A 14,893-nucleotide genomic window follows, 5' to 3' on the forward strand; every position below is an offset into this window, starting at 1 on the left:
TGAAGGGAGTAGTACACAGCATAGTACGAGATCTTCATTTTCTTGGCAATATCTCGCATGGAATAGCCTTCATTTCTCAGAACAAGAATAGACTGACGAGTTTCAGAAGTAAGTTCTTTGTTTCTGGCCATTTTAAGCCTGTAATCGAACCCACAAATGCTGATGCTCTAACTAGTCTAAAGGCCAGTTTTATTGCTTCTTTAATCAGAACAACATTTTTCAGCTGTGCTAACATAATTGCAAAAGGATTTTCGAATGATCAATTAGCCTTTCAAAATGATCAACTTGGATTAGCTAACACAACGTGTCATTGGAACGCAGGAGTGATGGTTGCTGATTATGTGCCTCTGCTATGTAGATATTCCATAAACAATCAGCTGTTTCCAGCTACAATAGTCATTTACAAGATTAACAATGTCTACACTGTATTTCAAATCAAATCAAATTTGATTGATCACATACACATGGTTAGCAGATGTTAATGCGAGCGTAGTGAAATGCTTGTGCTTCTAGTTCTGTCCATGCAGTATCTAACAAGTAATCTAACAATTTCACAACAACTACCTTATACACACAAGTGTCAAGGAATGAATAAGAATATGTACATGTAAATATATGGATGAGCGATGGCCTAATGGCATAGGCAAGATGCAGTAGATGGTATAGTACAGTATATACATATGAGATGAGTAATGTAGGGTTTGTAAACATTATATAAAGTGCCATTGTTTAAAGTGACTAGTGATACATTTCTTACATCCGATTTTGAATTATTAAAGTGGCTAGAGATAGTGGCTAGTCAGTATGTTGGCAGCAGCCACTCAATGTTATTGATGGCTGTTTAACAGTCTGATGGCCTTGAGATAGAAGCTGTTTTTCAGTCTCTCGGTCCCAGCTTTTATGCACCTGTACTGACCTAGCCTTCTGGATGATAGCGGGGTGAAGAGTCAGTGGCTCGGGTGGTCTTTTTGGCCTTCCTGTGACATCGGGTAGTGTTGGTGTCCTGGAGGGCAGGTAGTTTGCTCCCGGTGGAGACCTCACTACCCTCTGGAGAGCCTTGCGGTTGTGGGAGGAGCAGTTGCCGTACTAGGCAATACAGTGCGACAGGATGCTCTCGATTGTGCATCTGTAAAAGTTTACGGGTGTTTTTGGTGACAAGCCAAATTTCTTCAGTCTCCTGAGGTTGAAGAGGAGCTGTTGCGGCTTCTTCACCACGCTGTCTGTGTGGGTGAAACATTTCAGTTTTTCCGTGATGTGTAAGCCGAGGAACTTAAAACTATTTCTGATCAATTTGATGTTGTTTTAATGGACAAAAAAGTTGCTTTTCTTTCAAAAACAAGAACATTTCTAAGTGACCCGAAACCTTTGAACGGTTAAGAACGGACCTTTTTTTTATGAACGGACCTTTTTTTGAAAGAGCACAGTTTGAAAGATATGGCAAATAGAAATCAAACAGGATGGACATCAGAAATTGATGGGAAAGGTTGAGGGTAGAGGAAGGACAGGAGTAAAAACAAACAAAATTGAACCATTGTAAAATAGACTGTGACCATAAAATGTATATAGTATGAATAAGCTGGAAATAAAGGCCTAAGGTTTGTTGTTCACTAGTTTGCTCCAATTGGGGGAGGGGTTTTAGGGTTGGAGGGTAATAAAGGAAATATTTTATTTTAAAGATATTTATTTACATGTATTTATATGTGTATGTACGTGTAGGTATGTATATGTATATGTATGTTTATATATATATATATACATTTGCAAAAAATATATGAGGGACTGGAAGTGATGCAGACAATTTCATTGACAATCTATCTGCAATAAAGGAAATACTAAAAATAAATAATTCAAATCAGTCTGATCAAGATACACATTATTTTCGAAGTATAAATACACCCTACATTTCAAATAACTAATTGAAAATAAGCCTCCCTTTGTCGCATTGGCTTTTGTATTATTAACAACAGTAAAGGTTATTCATTTAATCAGACTTCGCACTTCTTAGACAGACTATCATGAACAAAACATGCTAATTAAATAATTGAAACCTGGCAACAGTATCATGGCTCAACCTCGATGTATCTTCTGCAATTCCTCACATCCCATCACCTCGCCTCCTTCTCAACGGCATTCAAGGAGAAGGCCCAAATTTCATCTCTTCTGACATCTTCTCCTATGCGTTTTGAGGAGTAGGCGAGGATAGAGGATGCGATGAGAAGAATCGAGAAAAGATTCATTGAGAAATGCCAATGAGTCAATTTCTTGGTCAATCTACAGGACTACAGGCTCAATGTGTTCCTACGGCAAAAATGGAACGATCCCCGATTGGCTTACCAGGAGTACCCGGACAACTCCTTGGACCTGGATCCCTCCATGTTGGACTCCATCTGGAAGCCTGACCTGTTCTTCGCTAACGAGAAGGGGGCTAACTTTCATGAGGTCACCACTGACAACAAACTGCTGCGGATATTCCAAGATGGGAGCGTACTATATAGCATCAGGTGAGCAGAGGCAATTCGGTCTGTGACCACAGAGAGAGCTATTGAGTTATTCAAGACAATTCTGCCTATGACCGAAGGGGAAGCTAGTGAGTTATTCAATTCAATTCTGCCTATGGTCAAAAAGGGTGCCAGTGATTTATTCATTACGATAACTTTGATACCAATATACTGTATTAGCCCCTCAACCCATACACTGCTGTGAGTTGATACATCTCTCCTCCATCAACATTCATGACCCCATGAAGGGAATTGAAAAATATGCAGTTAAGCATGCCATATTGATTTCAATGGCAGATGTATTCGCTAACAGTCATCACACACTAGTCCAAATACATTTTCGTAGCTACCTCTCTGAGCTAAGGATAAATTACACACGCAGAGAAGCTTCGAAGGCTCATTCGTCATTGTATTTTTGGGCCTAGTATTGCACGTTATCGCAGCACAATAGCAATGGAGGCTCCTGCGAGTAGCATAGAGCTGGTGGCTCTCGTCGCTCCTCTGGGCAATGCATTACAGCAGGTAATTACACAGCTTCTCTTCAAACCCAAACTCCCTAATAGCTCCGTCTCTTCCTCACGGCTCCTTGAAGACTCAATGCGTCAGCGCTGCAATAAATAAAGGGAAGGATGTGTCTACCAATTAGTTTGCTATTACAGTAAAGCCCTGTAACCAAATGGCACCGTAACTCATGACATCCTTTGCAATTTGCCTTTTTTGATAATCGGAGAAAACACACACAAATCATACCATAATGTATAGTAGAGTTTATCTAGGGGGTAGGCCATAAATATTGGTACCAACATAGCATTAGGTATGTTTTCAATCACATTTCAAAGTCCCTTTGCATCTGTATTTGTATTTATTGAGGACCCCATTAGCTGCTGCCATGGCAGTCACTTGCTAAATGTCCACATTATTTATTACATGATTCAGTTGAGGCTTAGGGTTTAGTGAATGATTTGTCCCAAATAAAATGCTCTTAGTTTTTGAAATATTTAGGACAAATGTATTCCTTTGCCACCCATTGTGAAACTAAATGCAGCTCTTTGTTAAGTGTTGCAGTGATTTCACTCGCTGTAGTAGCTGACATGTAGAGTGTTGAGTCATCCACATACATAGCCAAACTGGCTTTACTTAAGGCCAATGGCATGTCATTAGTAAAGATTGAAAAAAGTAACGGGCCTAGAAAGTTGCCCTGGGGAATTTCTGATTCTACCTGTATTCCTTTGCCTCTTTGTCCCTGTATGTTGTAATTCTCTTCTTTCACGCTCTCCTTTGCTCTTTACCTTCACCTAAAACTTCCCTTCTCTCTTTTCTCTCTCTCTTTCTATCTCAGGCTGACTCTCATCCTGTCCTGCCCTATGGACTTGAAGAATTTCCCCATGGATATTCAGACCTGTACCATGCAGCTTGAAAGCTGTGAGTCTCCTTCTTCCTAATTTTCCTTTTAATTCCCTCCCCAGCCATTTTCACACTGGCTTTTAGTTTATGAATGGAGCGTTTGTTTTTAAGTTGTGAAATTTTTTAAGAGATACAATGCATTACCAAAATGAAGTAAGACACCTGCTCATCGAGCATCTCATGCCAAAATCATGGGCATCAACATGGAGTTGGTTCCCCCTTTGCTGCTATAACAGCCTTAACACTCTTCTGGGAAGACTTTCCACTAGATGTTGGAACATTGCCCACGGGGACTTGCTTCCATTCAGCCACAAGAGTATTAGTAAGGTCGGGCACTGATGTTGGGCGATTAGGCCTGGCTCGTAGTCGGCATTCCAACTCATCCCAAAGGCGTTCGATGGGGTTGAGGACATGGATTTTTTCTGGACAGTGAAGTTCTTCCGCACTGATCTTGACAAACCATTTCTGTATGGCCCTTCGCTCTGTACACGGGGGCATTATCATGCTGGAACAGGAAAGGGCCTTCTCTAAACTACACATAATTGTCTAGAATGTAATTTTATGCTGTAGCGTTAAGATTTCCCTTCACTGGAATTAAGGGGCCTGGCCCGAACCATGAAAAACAGACTCAGCAAATTATTCCATCCTTCACCAAACTTTACAGTTGGCACTATGCATTGGGGCAGGTAGCGTTCTCTTGGCATCCACCAAATCCAGATTCATCCATCGGATTGACAAATAGTGAAGCGTGATTCATCACTCCAGAGAACGCGTTTCCACTGCTCCAGTGTCCAATGGCGGCGAGCTTTACACCACTCCAGCCGACACCTGGCATTGCGCATGGTGATCTTAGACTTAGACCATGGAAACCCATTTCATGAAGCTCCCAACAAATAGCTATTGTGTTGACGTTGCTTGCAGAGGCAGTTTGGAACTCGGCAGTGAGTGTTGCAACCGAGGACGGACAATTTTTATGCACTACGGCTGAGCCGTTGTTGCTCCTAGACGTTTCCACTTCACAATAACAGTACTTACAGTTGACTAGGGCAGCTATAGCAGGGCAGAAATTTGACAAACTGACTTGTTGGAAAGGTGGCATCCTATGACGGTGCAACATTGAAAGTCACTAAGCTTTTCAATATGGGCCATTCTATTGCCAATTTTTGAGATTGCATGGCTGTGTGCTCAATTTTATACATCTGTCAGCAACGGGTGTGGCTGAAATAGCCAAATCCACTAATTTGAAGGGGTGTCCACATACTTTTGTAATATCACCACATATGAGTGACATTGATTGAGATTAAATTCAATGCCTAAATGTGACAGGCTAGGTTTTGAGTTGCTGCTTTTATCAAACATCCTCAGATGACGGACTTGTGCATACATAAAATGAAAGATGGACTTTCTGACACCGACTTGTGTGATTTAGCGACCCAGCAATACAAAATGCCTGGCTAGCTTTGTCAGTGATGTTGTGTAAGGGTAATGCAATTCCTGTGCTGTGTATCAAATGTAGGAATCTATTCATGAAAAATATCAACAGAACAATGTCTAGTCTATAAAGTCTGTGCATAGCATGTCATTCCTTGTTACATAAATAAAATGTAAACGTGAAAAAAAGTATATTTGCTACCCCTTGCCCCAAGCACTGATAGCATCCACAAATCCAATTTTGAGGATATCAATAATGAAACTTTAATTTTGTGTCCCCTTTTATTATATGACACACCTCTCGCCCCCGTAGGTGGCTTAATTCCACCTCTGCCAGGCCAAACAAAATAACTAGCAAGAGGAGAACCAAATGGGAGCAAACCTGGCTCGGAAAACAAAATATTTCTTGCTGGGAGATCCAGCAGCAGGCATTTGAAATGAATTATATGTCAAGTTGTGTGGTATACCCATATTTCAATGCCAAATATGGTAAAAGATTGATAAATATATTTGTTGTTTGCAATTAAACCTACCCTCCTAAAGTGTGGAGAGCAGCTGAGGAGAGAAATCTTGGCCATCATAGAAAAGTATGCCAGCCAGCAAGTTTACTACCTGACAGGACCATTACAGGAGTCCTAATCATTTTTGATTAAAATAAGCCCTCCTCTTCGTGTCTCTGAAGGGACAGCCAGCTCTGTTTTGACAAGTGTTAGTACACCGCCCAGGGTGTGATCACCTTGGTTGCATGGGGAGGACATGTCAGGTTTAACAGGTATAACAGGAAGGTTTAACTATCACACGCTATGCCAACTGCCAATGCTGCACATTTGAGGGCGAGAGCAAGGAGGGAAAAAAGAGAGGGATATCTTCGGGGTCTGCTAATTCTGAGAATGGAAGTCCAGACCAATGCTGTTTGACAGCCTTAGTCTTGATGCCTTGAGCTCTAGTATGTATAAATAGTATGTACTGTAGCAATATCCTACTTCAAACAATCTTTAAAACCATCATGTGTTCTCGTGACCCAATTTGGTATCCTTAAGTCAGTAAGTAGATGTATACAGTATATCCACAGGACAGAGTTAGACAGTAAAGCTGAAGCTTGACCAATTCAGACCTCCATCTAAATGTGTTTTTTACAGGGACAGACCCATAAAAACTTACCCTTAGCTAGGTCATCTCGTCAAATAAATCCAGACAGCACATCTCACAAATTACACTTTGACCACACACTTTGAATATATTAATTTGATGTTTGACTCCTATTAGTGTGTAACTGGGAAGAAAAAGATAACATTTTGTCACTTTTGTGAAGACATTAATTAATATTCTCCTTGCTTGTTAGGGAAGGATATGTTAATGACACTGAAATCTTCTGGAGCAAGATAATTGTATTTTAGTGGTCATGTAGTTTTCAGGCTGCTGGTAAGGATCAGGGGATAATATCTTGAATAATTTCTGTCTTTGTTACACAGGCCCCAAGGGCCCAGAAAGACATCAGTAGTTTTATTCCAAAATATGAATGCATGCTACGTGCATTTTTAATGGTCTGGTAATCAGACCCCTGTGTGGGGAAATAGAGCCTTCAAAGGTGTGGGAGGATAGACAGGGTTGAGGTGCGTGTGTGCTCGTGTACGCATGCATATTATGTGTATGCATACTTGCGCATATGTAGGGCCTTATAAAATGTGTTTAATTTTTTTGCCTGATTCTGTTTAGTTTTTTCCCAAATCCCATTTCCTCCATTTTGTTTTTCAAATTTTATTCAGGTTTTCACTCTCAAAATCACACTGTTTTAAATAGAAAAACAACCAAATTGGATGTTCCAAGTCCACAACAATGTTTGAACCACAGCAGGAGAAAAAAATTTAGGTCTTGGAAAAATTACAGTTTTGGGGTGTAGTTTCCCTTTAATGTTTCAAGCTTTAATGTCACATGCACAAGTACAGTGAAATGCCTTTCTTGCTATCTCTAACCCCAACAATGCAGTAATCAATAACAATGTTATATTAAAAATAATAAGGTAGAACAAAAACACACAAGATATAAAAAATAGTAAATAAGAAAAACATGATAAAGTAAGTAAGAATACTATATACAGGGTCAGTTCCAGTACCATATTTACAATGTGCATGGACACTGGATCGATAAAGGTAGATATGTATAAGGGTAAGGTGACTAGTCATCAGGATATATGATAAACAGAGAAGCAGCAGCTTATTTGATGATTGTATGTGAGTGGGTGTGTGGAGAGTCAGCATAAATGTATGTGCATGTTGTGTGTATGAGAGCAAATGATGGAGTGAGTGTTTGTATGTGTGTTTGTCAGTGTGCGTAGCTTGTAGGGCCATGTGAGTGTGCATAGAAACAGTGCAAAAATAAGAATAAAATACAAAAGCTCATCTCCATGTAGCCATTTTGTTAGCTATTTAGCAGTCTTTATTTGTATATCGGGATGTGCCGGAACAAAAAGTGAAATTGAGAGGGGGGTCACCTTTTTTGAGGTACAAAAAAAACCACATTTATTATAAAGCATTGCATGCATATTATTGTGTTTGCGTCGTGACATAGAGCAGTAGAGTAGAGGCACTTAAAGAAGTTGCACACATGAGGAACATGTTTAGTAGCCTATGGTCCGGAAAAATGTGGCCTTTTATAAACACATTTCATGCAATTCTACGTCATTTTAGCTGACTAGAGACTTCAGCAGAATATTTTTTAATACTGCACAAATGATCGAAATGGCAGGCTACTTTGACACTGACAAACTGAGAATCTGAGATCAATAAAAACGACATTGTCTTGAATCGATCAATAGTGTGTTGACACATATTGTAGTCTACAATATGAAGAGGAAATGATAGTCCTAAAAATGCTTTCCAGTTTCACTGACTCCCCCAATGATTAGCAGCTCACTTGCTGGTGATGGCCGACAGGCTCGCGTCATAAGCCTCTCTCTCTCTTGCTTAACTTTGTAAAACAATATTTGGAAGTTTATCAAATATGTTGGTAGCCTACAGAATACAGTCTTCTCTTTTCAGCAGGATACATTTGCTTTCCAACCTGTGTTTTCCCTCAAATATTTTTGAAATGTTGCGAAAGGCATGTTTTGTCTGCATGCTGTTTTTTCACTGACAGATTTGTAGTGCGTTCCCGACTGTAGGCTATTCCCTGGTTATTGGGCTACAATCCACAGCTAGGCAATTTGTTTTAAGTAGCTATTGATCCTCTGTGGCTAAATTATAGGCCTTCTCATGGTGCAGTAGGCTATTCTGAATGATTAAATTTATTTCTGAACAGACAGCAGTAATTCTATAACTTTAGCTAATTTATTTCAATTTATCACGGGGTGCTGCATTTCCTTCAGAACCATTCACGCAATTCTATAAGGAAATAAATGATGAAGTGCAACGCTGGAGAGATGAGAGTTGCAGAATCATGTTTATCAGAGCAGAGAGGGAGAGAGATCGTGGGCCCGTGAAAGGTTCAACAAATTGTGTGAGGAGTAGGATTGAGCAGATTTATCCATCCCCTTCTCCGGCAGTTGTATTGGGCAGTTCAATGGTGAGAAATGTCTCAGTCCCTGGAGCAAAAACTTTGTGCTACCCAGGAGCACGAGTACAGGACATCAAACATTTTAAACCTGCATCAGGAAATTGAGTATATCAAAGTTCATGTGGGATTCAATGACATTATGAAGGGCAGCTCAGAACAGCTGAAGATGGATTTCAAAGAACTGATTGGGTATCTGCTTGACACCAACAAATGCCCCATAATATCTAGCCTTGTGTGCCTCCCCCCCACAGTAGACTTTTAACACTCCATAAACTGCTACGAGACTATTGCAGCTCTGTGGGTGTAACATTTGATGGACATTTTGATACCTTCTGGAAACAAATCTTGTTTTATAATGAGGAGGGGATACACGAAAATCATTTGGGTTCCTGGATCCTTTCACAGCCTTATAAGGCAGAGTTGAGATAATGACTTATCAATGACCCAAGCATAGCTCAATTAATCCCTACCATTGTGTCGCTGAGTTGCCATAATGCTTCAGCAAATGTACATTATCCCAGTGGCTTTGGAAGCCACCATGTCAGTAACCTAAAGTATGTCCCTCTAACTGCCCTAAATGCCTCTGCTGATCCTACTGTTGTAACTTTAATGTGTTACAGAGTTAATGTTTAAGTTAATTCATTGAGAGGTATCTAAAGATATTTCTTTACTGTTATTTACATATGTAATTGTATTGGTTAGTATTGAATTACGCTTTTGACTGCAAGTTCCAGAATGCCTTGCAACCTCTCTTTCGTGTCGTCTGAGATTCCCAAAGATTGGAAAGCAGCTGCGGTCATCCCCCTCTTCAAAGGGGGGGACACTCTTGACCCAAACTGCTACAGACCTATATCTATCCTACCATGCCTTTCTAAGGTCTTCGAAAGCCAAGTCAACAAACAGATTACCGACCATTTTGAATCTCACCATACCTTCTCTGCTATGCAATCTGGTTTCAGAGCTGGTCATGGGTGCACCTCAGCCACGCTCAAGGTCCTAAACGATATCTTAACCGCCATCGATAAGAAACATTACTGTGCAGCCGTATTCATTGATCTGGCCAAGGCTTTCGACTCTGTCAATCACCACATCCTCATCGGCAGACTCAACAGCCTTGGTTTCTCAAATGATTGCCTCGCCTGGTTCACCAACTACTTCTCTGATAGAGTTCAGTGTGTCAAATCTGAGGGTCTGTTGTCCGGACCTCTGGCAGTCTCTATGGGGGTGCCACAGGGTTCAATTCTTGGACCGACTCTCTTCTCTGTATACATCAATGAGGTCGCTCTTGCTGCTGGTGAGTCTCTGATCCACCTCTACGCAGACGACACCATTCTGTATACTTCCGGCCCTTCTTTGGACACTGTGTTAACAACCCTCCAGGCAAGCTTCAATGCCATACAACTCTCCTTCCGTGGCCTCCAATTGCTCTTAAATACAAGTAAAACTAAATGCATGCTCTTCAACCGATCACTACCTGCACCTACCCGCCTGTCCAACATCACTACTCTGGACGGCTCTGACTTAGAATACGTGGACAACTACAAATACTTAGGTGTCTGGTTAGACTGTAAACTCTCCTTCCAGACCCATATCAAACATCTCCAATCCAAAGTTAAATCTAGAATTGGCTTCCTATTTCGCAACAAAGCATCCTTCACTCATGCTGCCAAACATACCCTTGTAAAACTGACCATCCTACCAATCCTCGACTTTGGCGATGTAATTTACAAAATAGCCTCCAATACCCTACTCAACAAACTGGATGCAGTCTATCACAGTGCAATCCGTTTTGTCACCAAAGCCCCATATACTACCCACCATTGCGACCTGTACGCTCTCGTTGGCTGGCCCTCGCTTCATACTCGTCGCCAAACCCACTGGCTCCATGTCATCTACAAGACCCTGCTAGGTAAAGTCCCCCCTTATCTCAGCTCGCTGGTCACCATAGCATCTCCCACCTGTAGCACACGCTCCAGCAGGTATATCTCTCTAGTCACCCCCAAAACCAATTCTTTCTTTGGCCGTCTCTCTTTCCAGTTCTCTGCTGCCAATGACTGGAACGAACTACAAAAATCTCTGAAACTGGAAACACTTATCTCCCTCACTAGCTTTAAGCACCAACTGTCAGAGCAGCTCACAGATTACTGCACCTGTACATAGCCCACCTATAATTTAGCCCTATCACCTACCTCTTTCCCAACTGTATTTAATTTATTTATTTATTTTGCTCCTTTGCACCCCATTATTTTTATTTCTACTTTGCACATTCTTCCATTGCAAAACTACCATTCCAGTGTTTTACTTGCTATATTGTATTTACCTTGCCACCAAGGCCTTTTTTTGCCTTTACCTCCCTTCTCACCTCATTTGCTCACATTGTATATAGACTTGTTTATACTTTATTATTGACTGTATGTTTGTTTTACTCCATGTGTAACTCTGTGTTGTTGTATCTGTCGAACTGCTTTGCTTTATCTTGGCCAGGTCGCAATTGTAAATGAGAACTTGTTCTCAACTTGCCTACCTGGTTAAATAAAGGTAAAATAAAAAAAATAAAAAAATAAAAGGAATGAGAGAGAGACCGCGCCAGTTATGTGCAGGTGCAAGGTGATTAACTGATTAAGCTGATTTTCCGCTAGCATCTTACCTGCAAGTATTACCTGAACAAGTATTATTACTAAAAGAAGCTTTCATATCAACCCGACGTCCCAAGTCATTACTTTGAAGACAGTTAATCTAAAACCTACAGCTATTGTATGCAGTAATAATGTGCCTGATATCTCAAAGTGCTGTACAGAAACCCAGCCTTAAAACCCCAAACAGCAAGCAATGCAGGTGTAGAAGCACGGTGGCTAGGAAAAACTCCCTAGAAAGGCCAAAACCTAGGAAGAAACCTAGAGAGGAACCAGGCTTTGAGGGGTGGCCAGTCCTCTTCTGGCTGTGCTGGATGGAGATTATAACAGAACATGGCCAAGATGTTCAAATGTTCATAAATGACCAGCTTGGTCAAATAATAATAAACACAGTAGTTGTCGAGGGTGCAACAGGTCAGCACCTCAGAAGTAAATGTCAGTTGGCTTTTCATAGCCAATCATTGAGAGTATCTCTACCGCTCCTGCTGCCTCTGGAGAGTTGAAAACAGCAGGTCTGGGACAGGTAGCACGTCCGGTGAACAGGTCAGGGTTCCATAGCCGCAGGCAGAACAGTTGAAACTGGAGCATCAGCATGGCCAGGTGGACTGGGGACAGCAAGGAGTCATCATGCCAGGTAGTCCTGAGGCATGGTCCTAGGGCTCAGGTCCTCCGAGAGAGAGAAAGAAAGAAAGAGAGAATTAGAGAGAACATACTTAAAATCACACGGGACACTGGATAAGACAGGAGAAATACTCCAGATATAACAGACAGACCCTAGCCCCCCGACACATAAACTACTGCAGCATAAATACTAGAGGCTGAGTCAGGAGGGGTCAGGAGACACTGTGGCCCCATCCAATGACACCCCCAGACAGGGCAAAACAGGCAGGATATAACCCCACGCAGCCCCCACACCACTAGAGGGATATCTTCAACCACCAATTTACCATCCTGAGACAAGGCCGAGTATAGCCCACAAAGATCAGCCCCCCTCTGTGTTAGGGGAGTCTCGCCCTTTGAGTGTTCCCTGGGTTATAAGCCCCCGCTCTTCCGGGATAACGGCATAACTTCTGTCCAGATGTTTGTCCGCCCCTGTCATCATACCTGAAAGAGAGCCCGGTCGGCCCTTTTCAAGACCACCTCCAGGTATCAACGACAAGCGGACCCTGGCACCCCGGTATCGTCTCGGGCAGAAGGTATGGCTGTCCACCCAGGATCTGCCACTCTGGGTTGGGTCCCACAAACTTTCCCCATGGTTTATTGGCCCTTTCCCCATATCCAAGGTCATTAGCCCCTCTGCTGTTCGTCTTCTGTTGCCCCATACCCTTCGTTTACATCCCACTGTCATGTGTCTAAAATCCAACCCATGTCTCACAGACCTTTGTCTCCTGTTTCCAGATCTGGTTTATTGACCTCTGCCTGCCCTTAACCTGTCATTGTGCCTGCCCCTGTTTTTGTAATAAATTTTTGTTACTTCTACACTGTCTGTATCTGTGTCTTCCCTAAAACGTGAGAGTTAGCACTGAGGCGTTGTGCCCTAGTAGGAAGTCCACTGTGTGCAGCTCACTCTGCACTAACATAAATAACATGAGCATATCTACTTCTGCTACGCTTCCTAGTAGAGCAATGAAAGCATCCCAGAAAAGTGTTAAAATAACCCACGTTAACATACGTAGTTTAAGAGACAAGGTTCATGAAACAATAATTTGCTAGTAACAGATGACATTCTCACATTCTCTGAAACTCACTTAGATAATACCTTTGATGATAGTGGTAGTAATACATGGTTAACATCTACAGAACATCTACAGAATTGACGGAAATGCTAGAGGTGGGGGAGTTTCCGTTTACCGTTATTCAGAACCACATACAGTACCTGTAAAGCTTAGAGAGGATCTCATGTTAAATACTGTTGAAGTAATAAGGCTAAAGGGACCTCACCTAAAGTCCATTCTGGTGGAAAGCTGCTATAGACCACCAAGCGCTAACAGTCAGTATCTGGATAACATGTCTGGATAACAATGCTTGATAATGTATGTGATATCGACAGAGGTATATTTTCTGGGTGATTTAAATGTTGACAAGCTTTCATCAAGCTGCCTACGGAAGAAAAAGCTTCAAACTGTAACTAGTGCCTACAACCTGTTCAGATTATCAGCTTACCTACCAGCTTTGTTACAAACAGCACAGGAATGAAAGCATCAACATGTATTGATCACATCTTTTACTAATGCTGCAGAAATTTGCTTTAAAGCAGTATCCAAATCCATCAGATGTAGTGATCACAATATACAAGCCATATAGTGTATAAGAGGTCATAGAATAAGTTTTGTAGTGATTTATATGTTCTTGATGAAAATAATATTTGTTGCTATGTGCTGTGTAATGAGTAGCAACAAAACACTGCACTTGACACATTTAGGAAATTGCTTATTCCAGTTCCTAATAAGCATGTACCCATTAATAAAATTACTGTAAAAACTATTAAATCCCTGTGGATTGATGAAGGACAAGAGGGAAGAGACAAAAGGAATAGCAAATAAGTCTGGCTGCACAACCAAACTGAGTTTAAAAGAAGAATAAATTATACTATGAAACAAAGATAAATGGCTCACTCATCACAAAACCCACCGATATTGCCAATTTACTTTAATGATTTTTTTCATTGGCAAGATTAGCAAATTTAGGCATGAAATGCCAGTAACAAACACTGACACTGCACATCCAAATATAACTGATCAAAATATGAAAGACAAGCATTGTAATTTTGAATTCCGTAAAGTGAATGTGGAACAGTGGTGCAAAGTACTTAAGTAAAAAATACTTTAAAGTACTACTTAAGTAGTTTTTGGGGGGTATCTGTACATTACTTTATATTTTATATTTTTGACTAATTTTACATTTACTTCACTACATTCCTTAAGACTAGATTGTACTTTTTACTCCATACATTTTCCTTCACACCCAAAAGTACAAGAAAATAGTCAAATTCACGGGCTTATCAATCGAACATCCCTGGTCATCCCTACCGCCACTGATATGGCGGACTCACTAAACACGTATGCTTTGTTTGTAAATTTTATCTGAATGTTGGAGTATGCCCCTTGCTTTCCGAAAAAAAGAGAAAAAAAGAATACGGTATCAGCTGGTTTGCTTAATATAAGGAATTTGTAATGATTTATGCTTTTACTTTTACTTATGATAAGTATGTTTTAGCAATTACATTTACTTTTGATACTTAAGTATATTTTAAACTAAATACTTTTAGAATTTTACTCAAGTAGGGTTTTACTGGGTGACTTTTACTCAAGTATGACAGTTGGGTACTTTTTCCACCACTGGTGCGGAAGAAGTGAAAAATGATGGTTGTCTATT

General features: G+C 40.9%; 1 protein-coding gene across 1 annotated transcript in view; it reads left to right on the plus strand.

Moving 5' to 3' along the window:
- The window catches only part of LOC110505193 (glycine receptor subunit alpha-4-like), a 111,035-nt gene that overhangs the window by 76,730 nt on the left and 19,412 nt on the right, over nucleotides 1-14,893 (plus strand). Inside the window, exons 4-5 of the mRNA XM_021584243.2 lie at nucleotides 2,278-2,501; nucleotides 3,838-3,920. Coding sequence (XP_021439918.1) covers nucleotides 2,278-2,501; nucleotides 3,838-3,920 — 307 coding nt within the window. The remainder of the gene's footprint in view (nucleotides 1-2,277; nucleotides 2,502-3,837; nucleotides 3,921-14,893) is intronic.

Source organism: Oncorhynchus mykiss, chromosome 31, assembly GCF_013265735.2.
Source record: "Oncorhynchus mykiss isolate Arlee chromosome 31, USDA_OmykA_1.1, whole genome shotgun sequence".
NCBI lineage: Eukaryota > Metazoa > Chordata > Actinopteri > Salmoniformes > Salmonidae > Oncorhynchus > Oncorhynchus mykiss.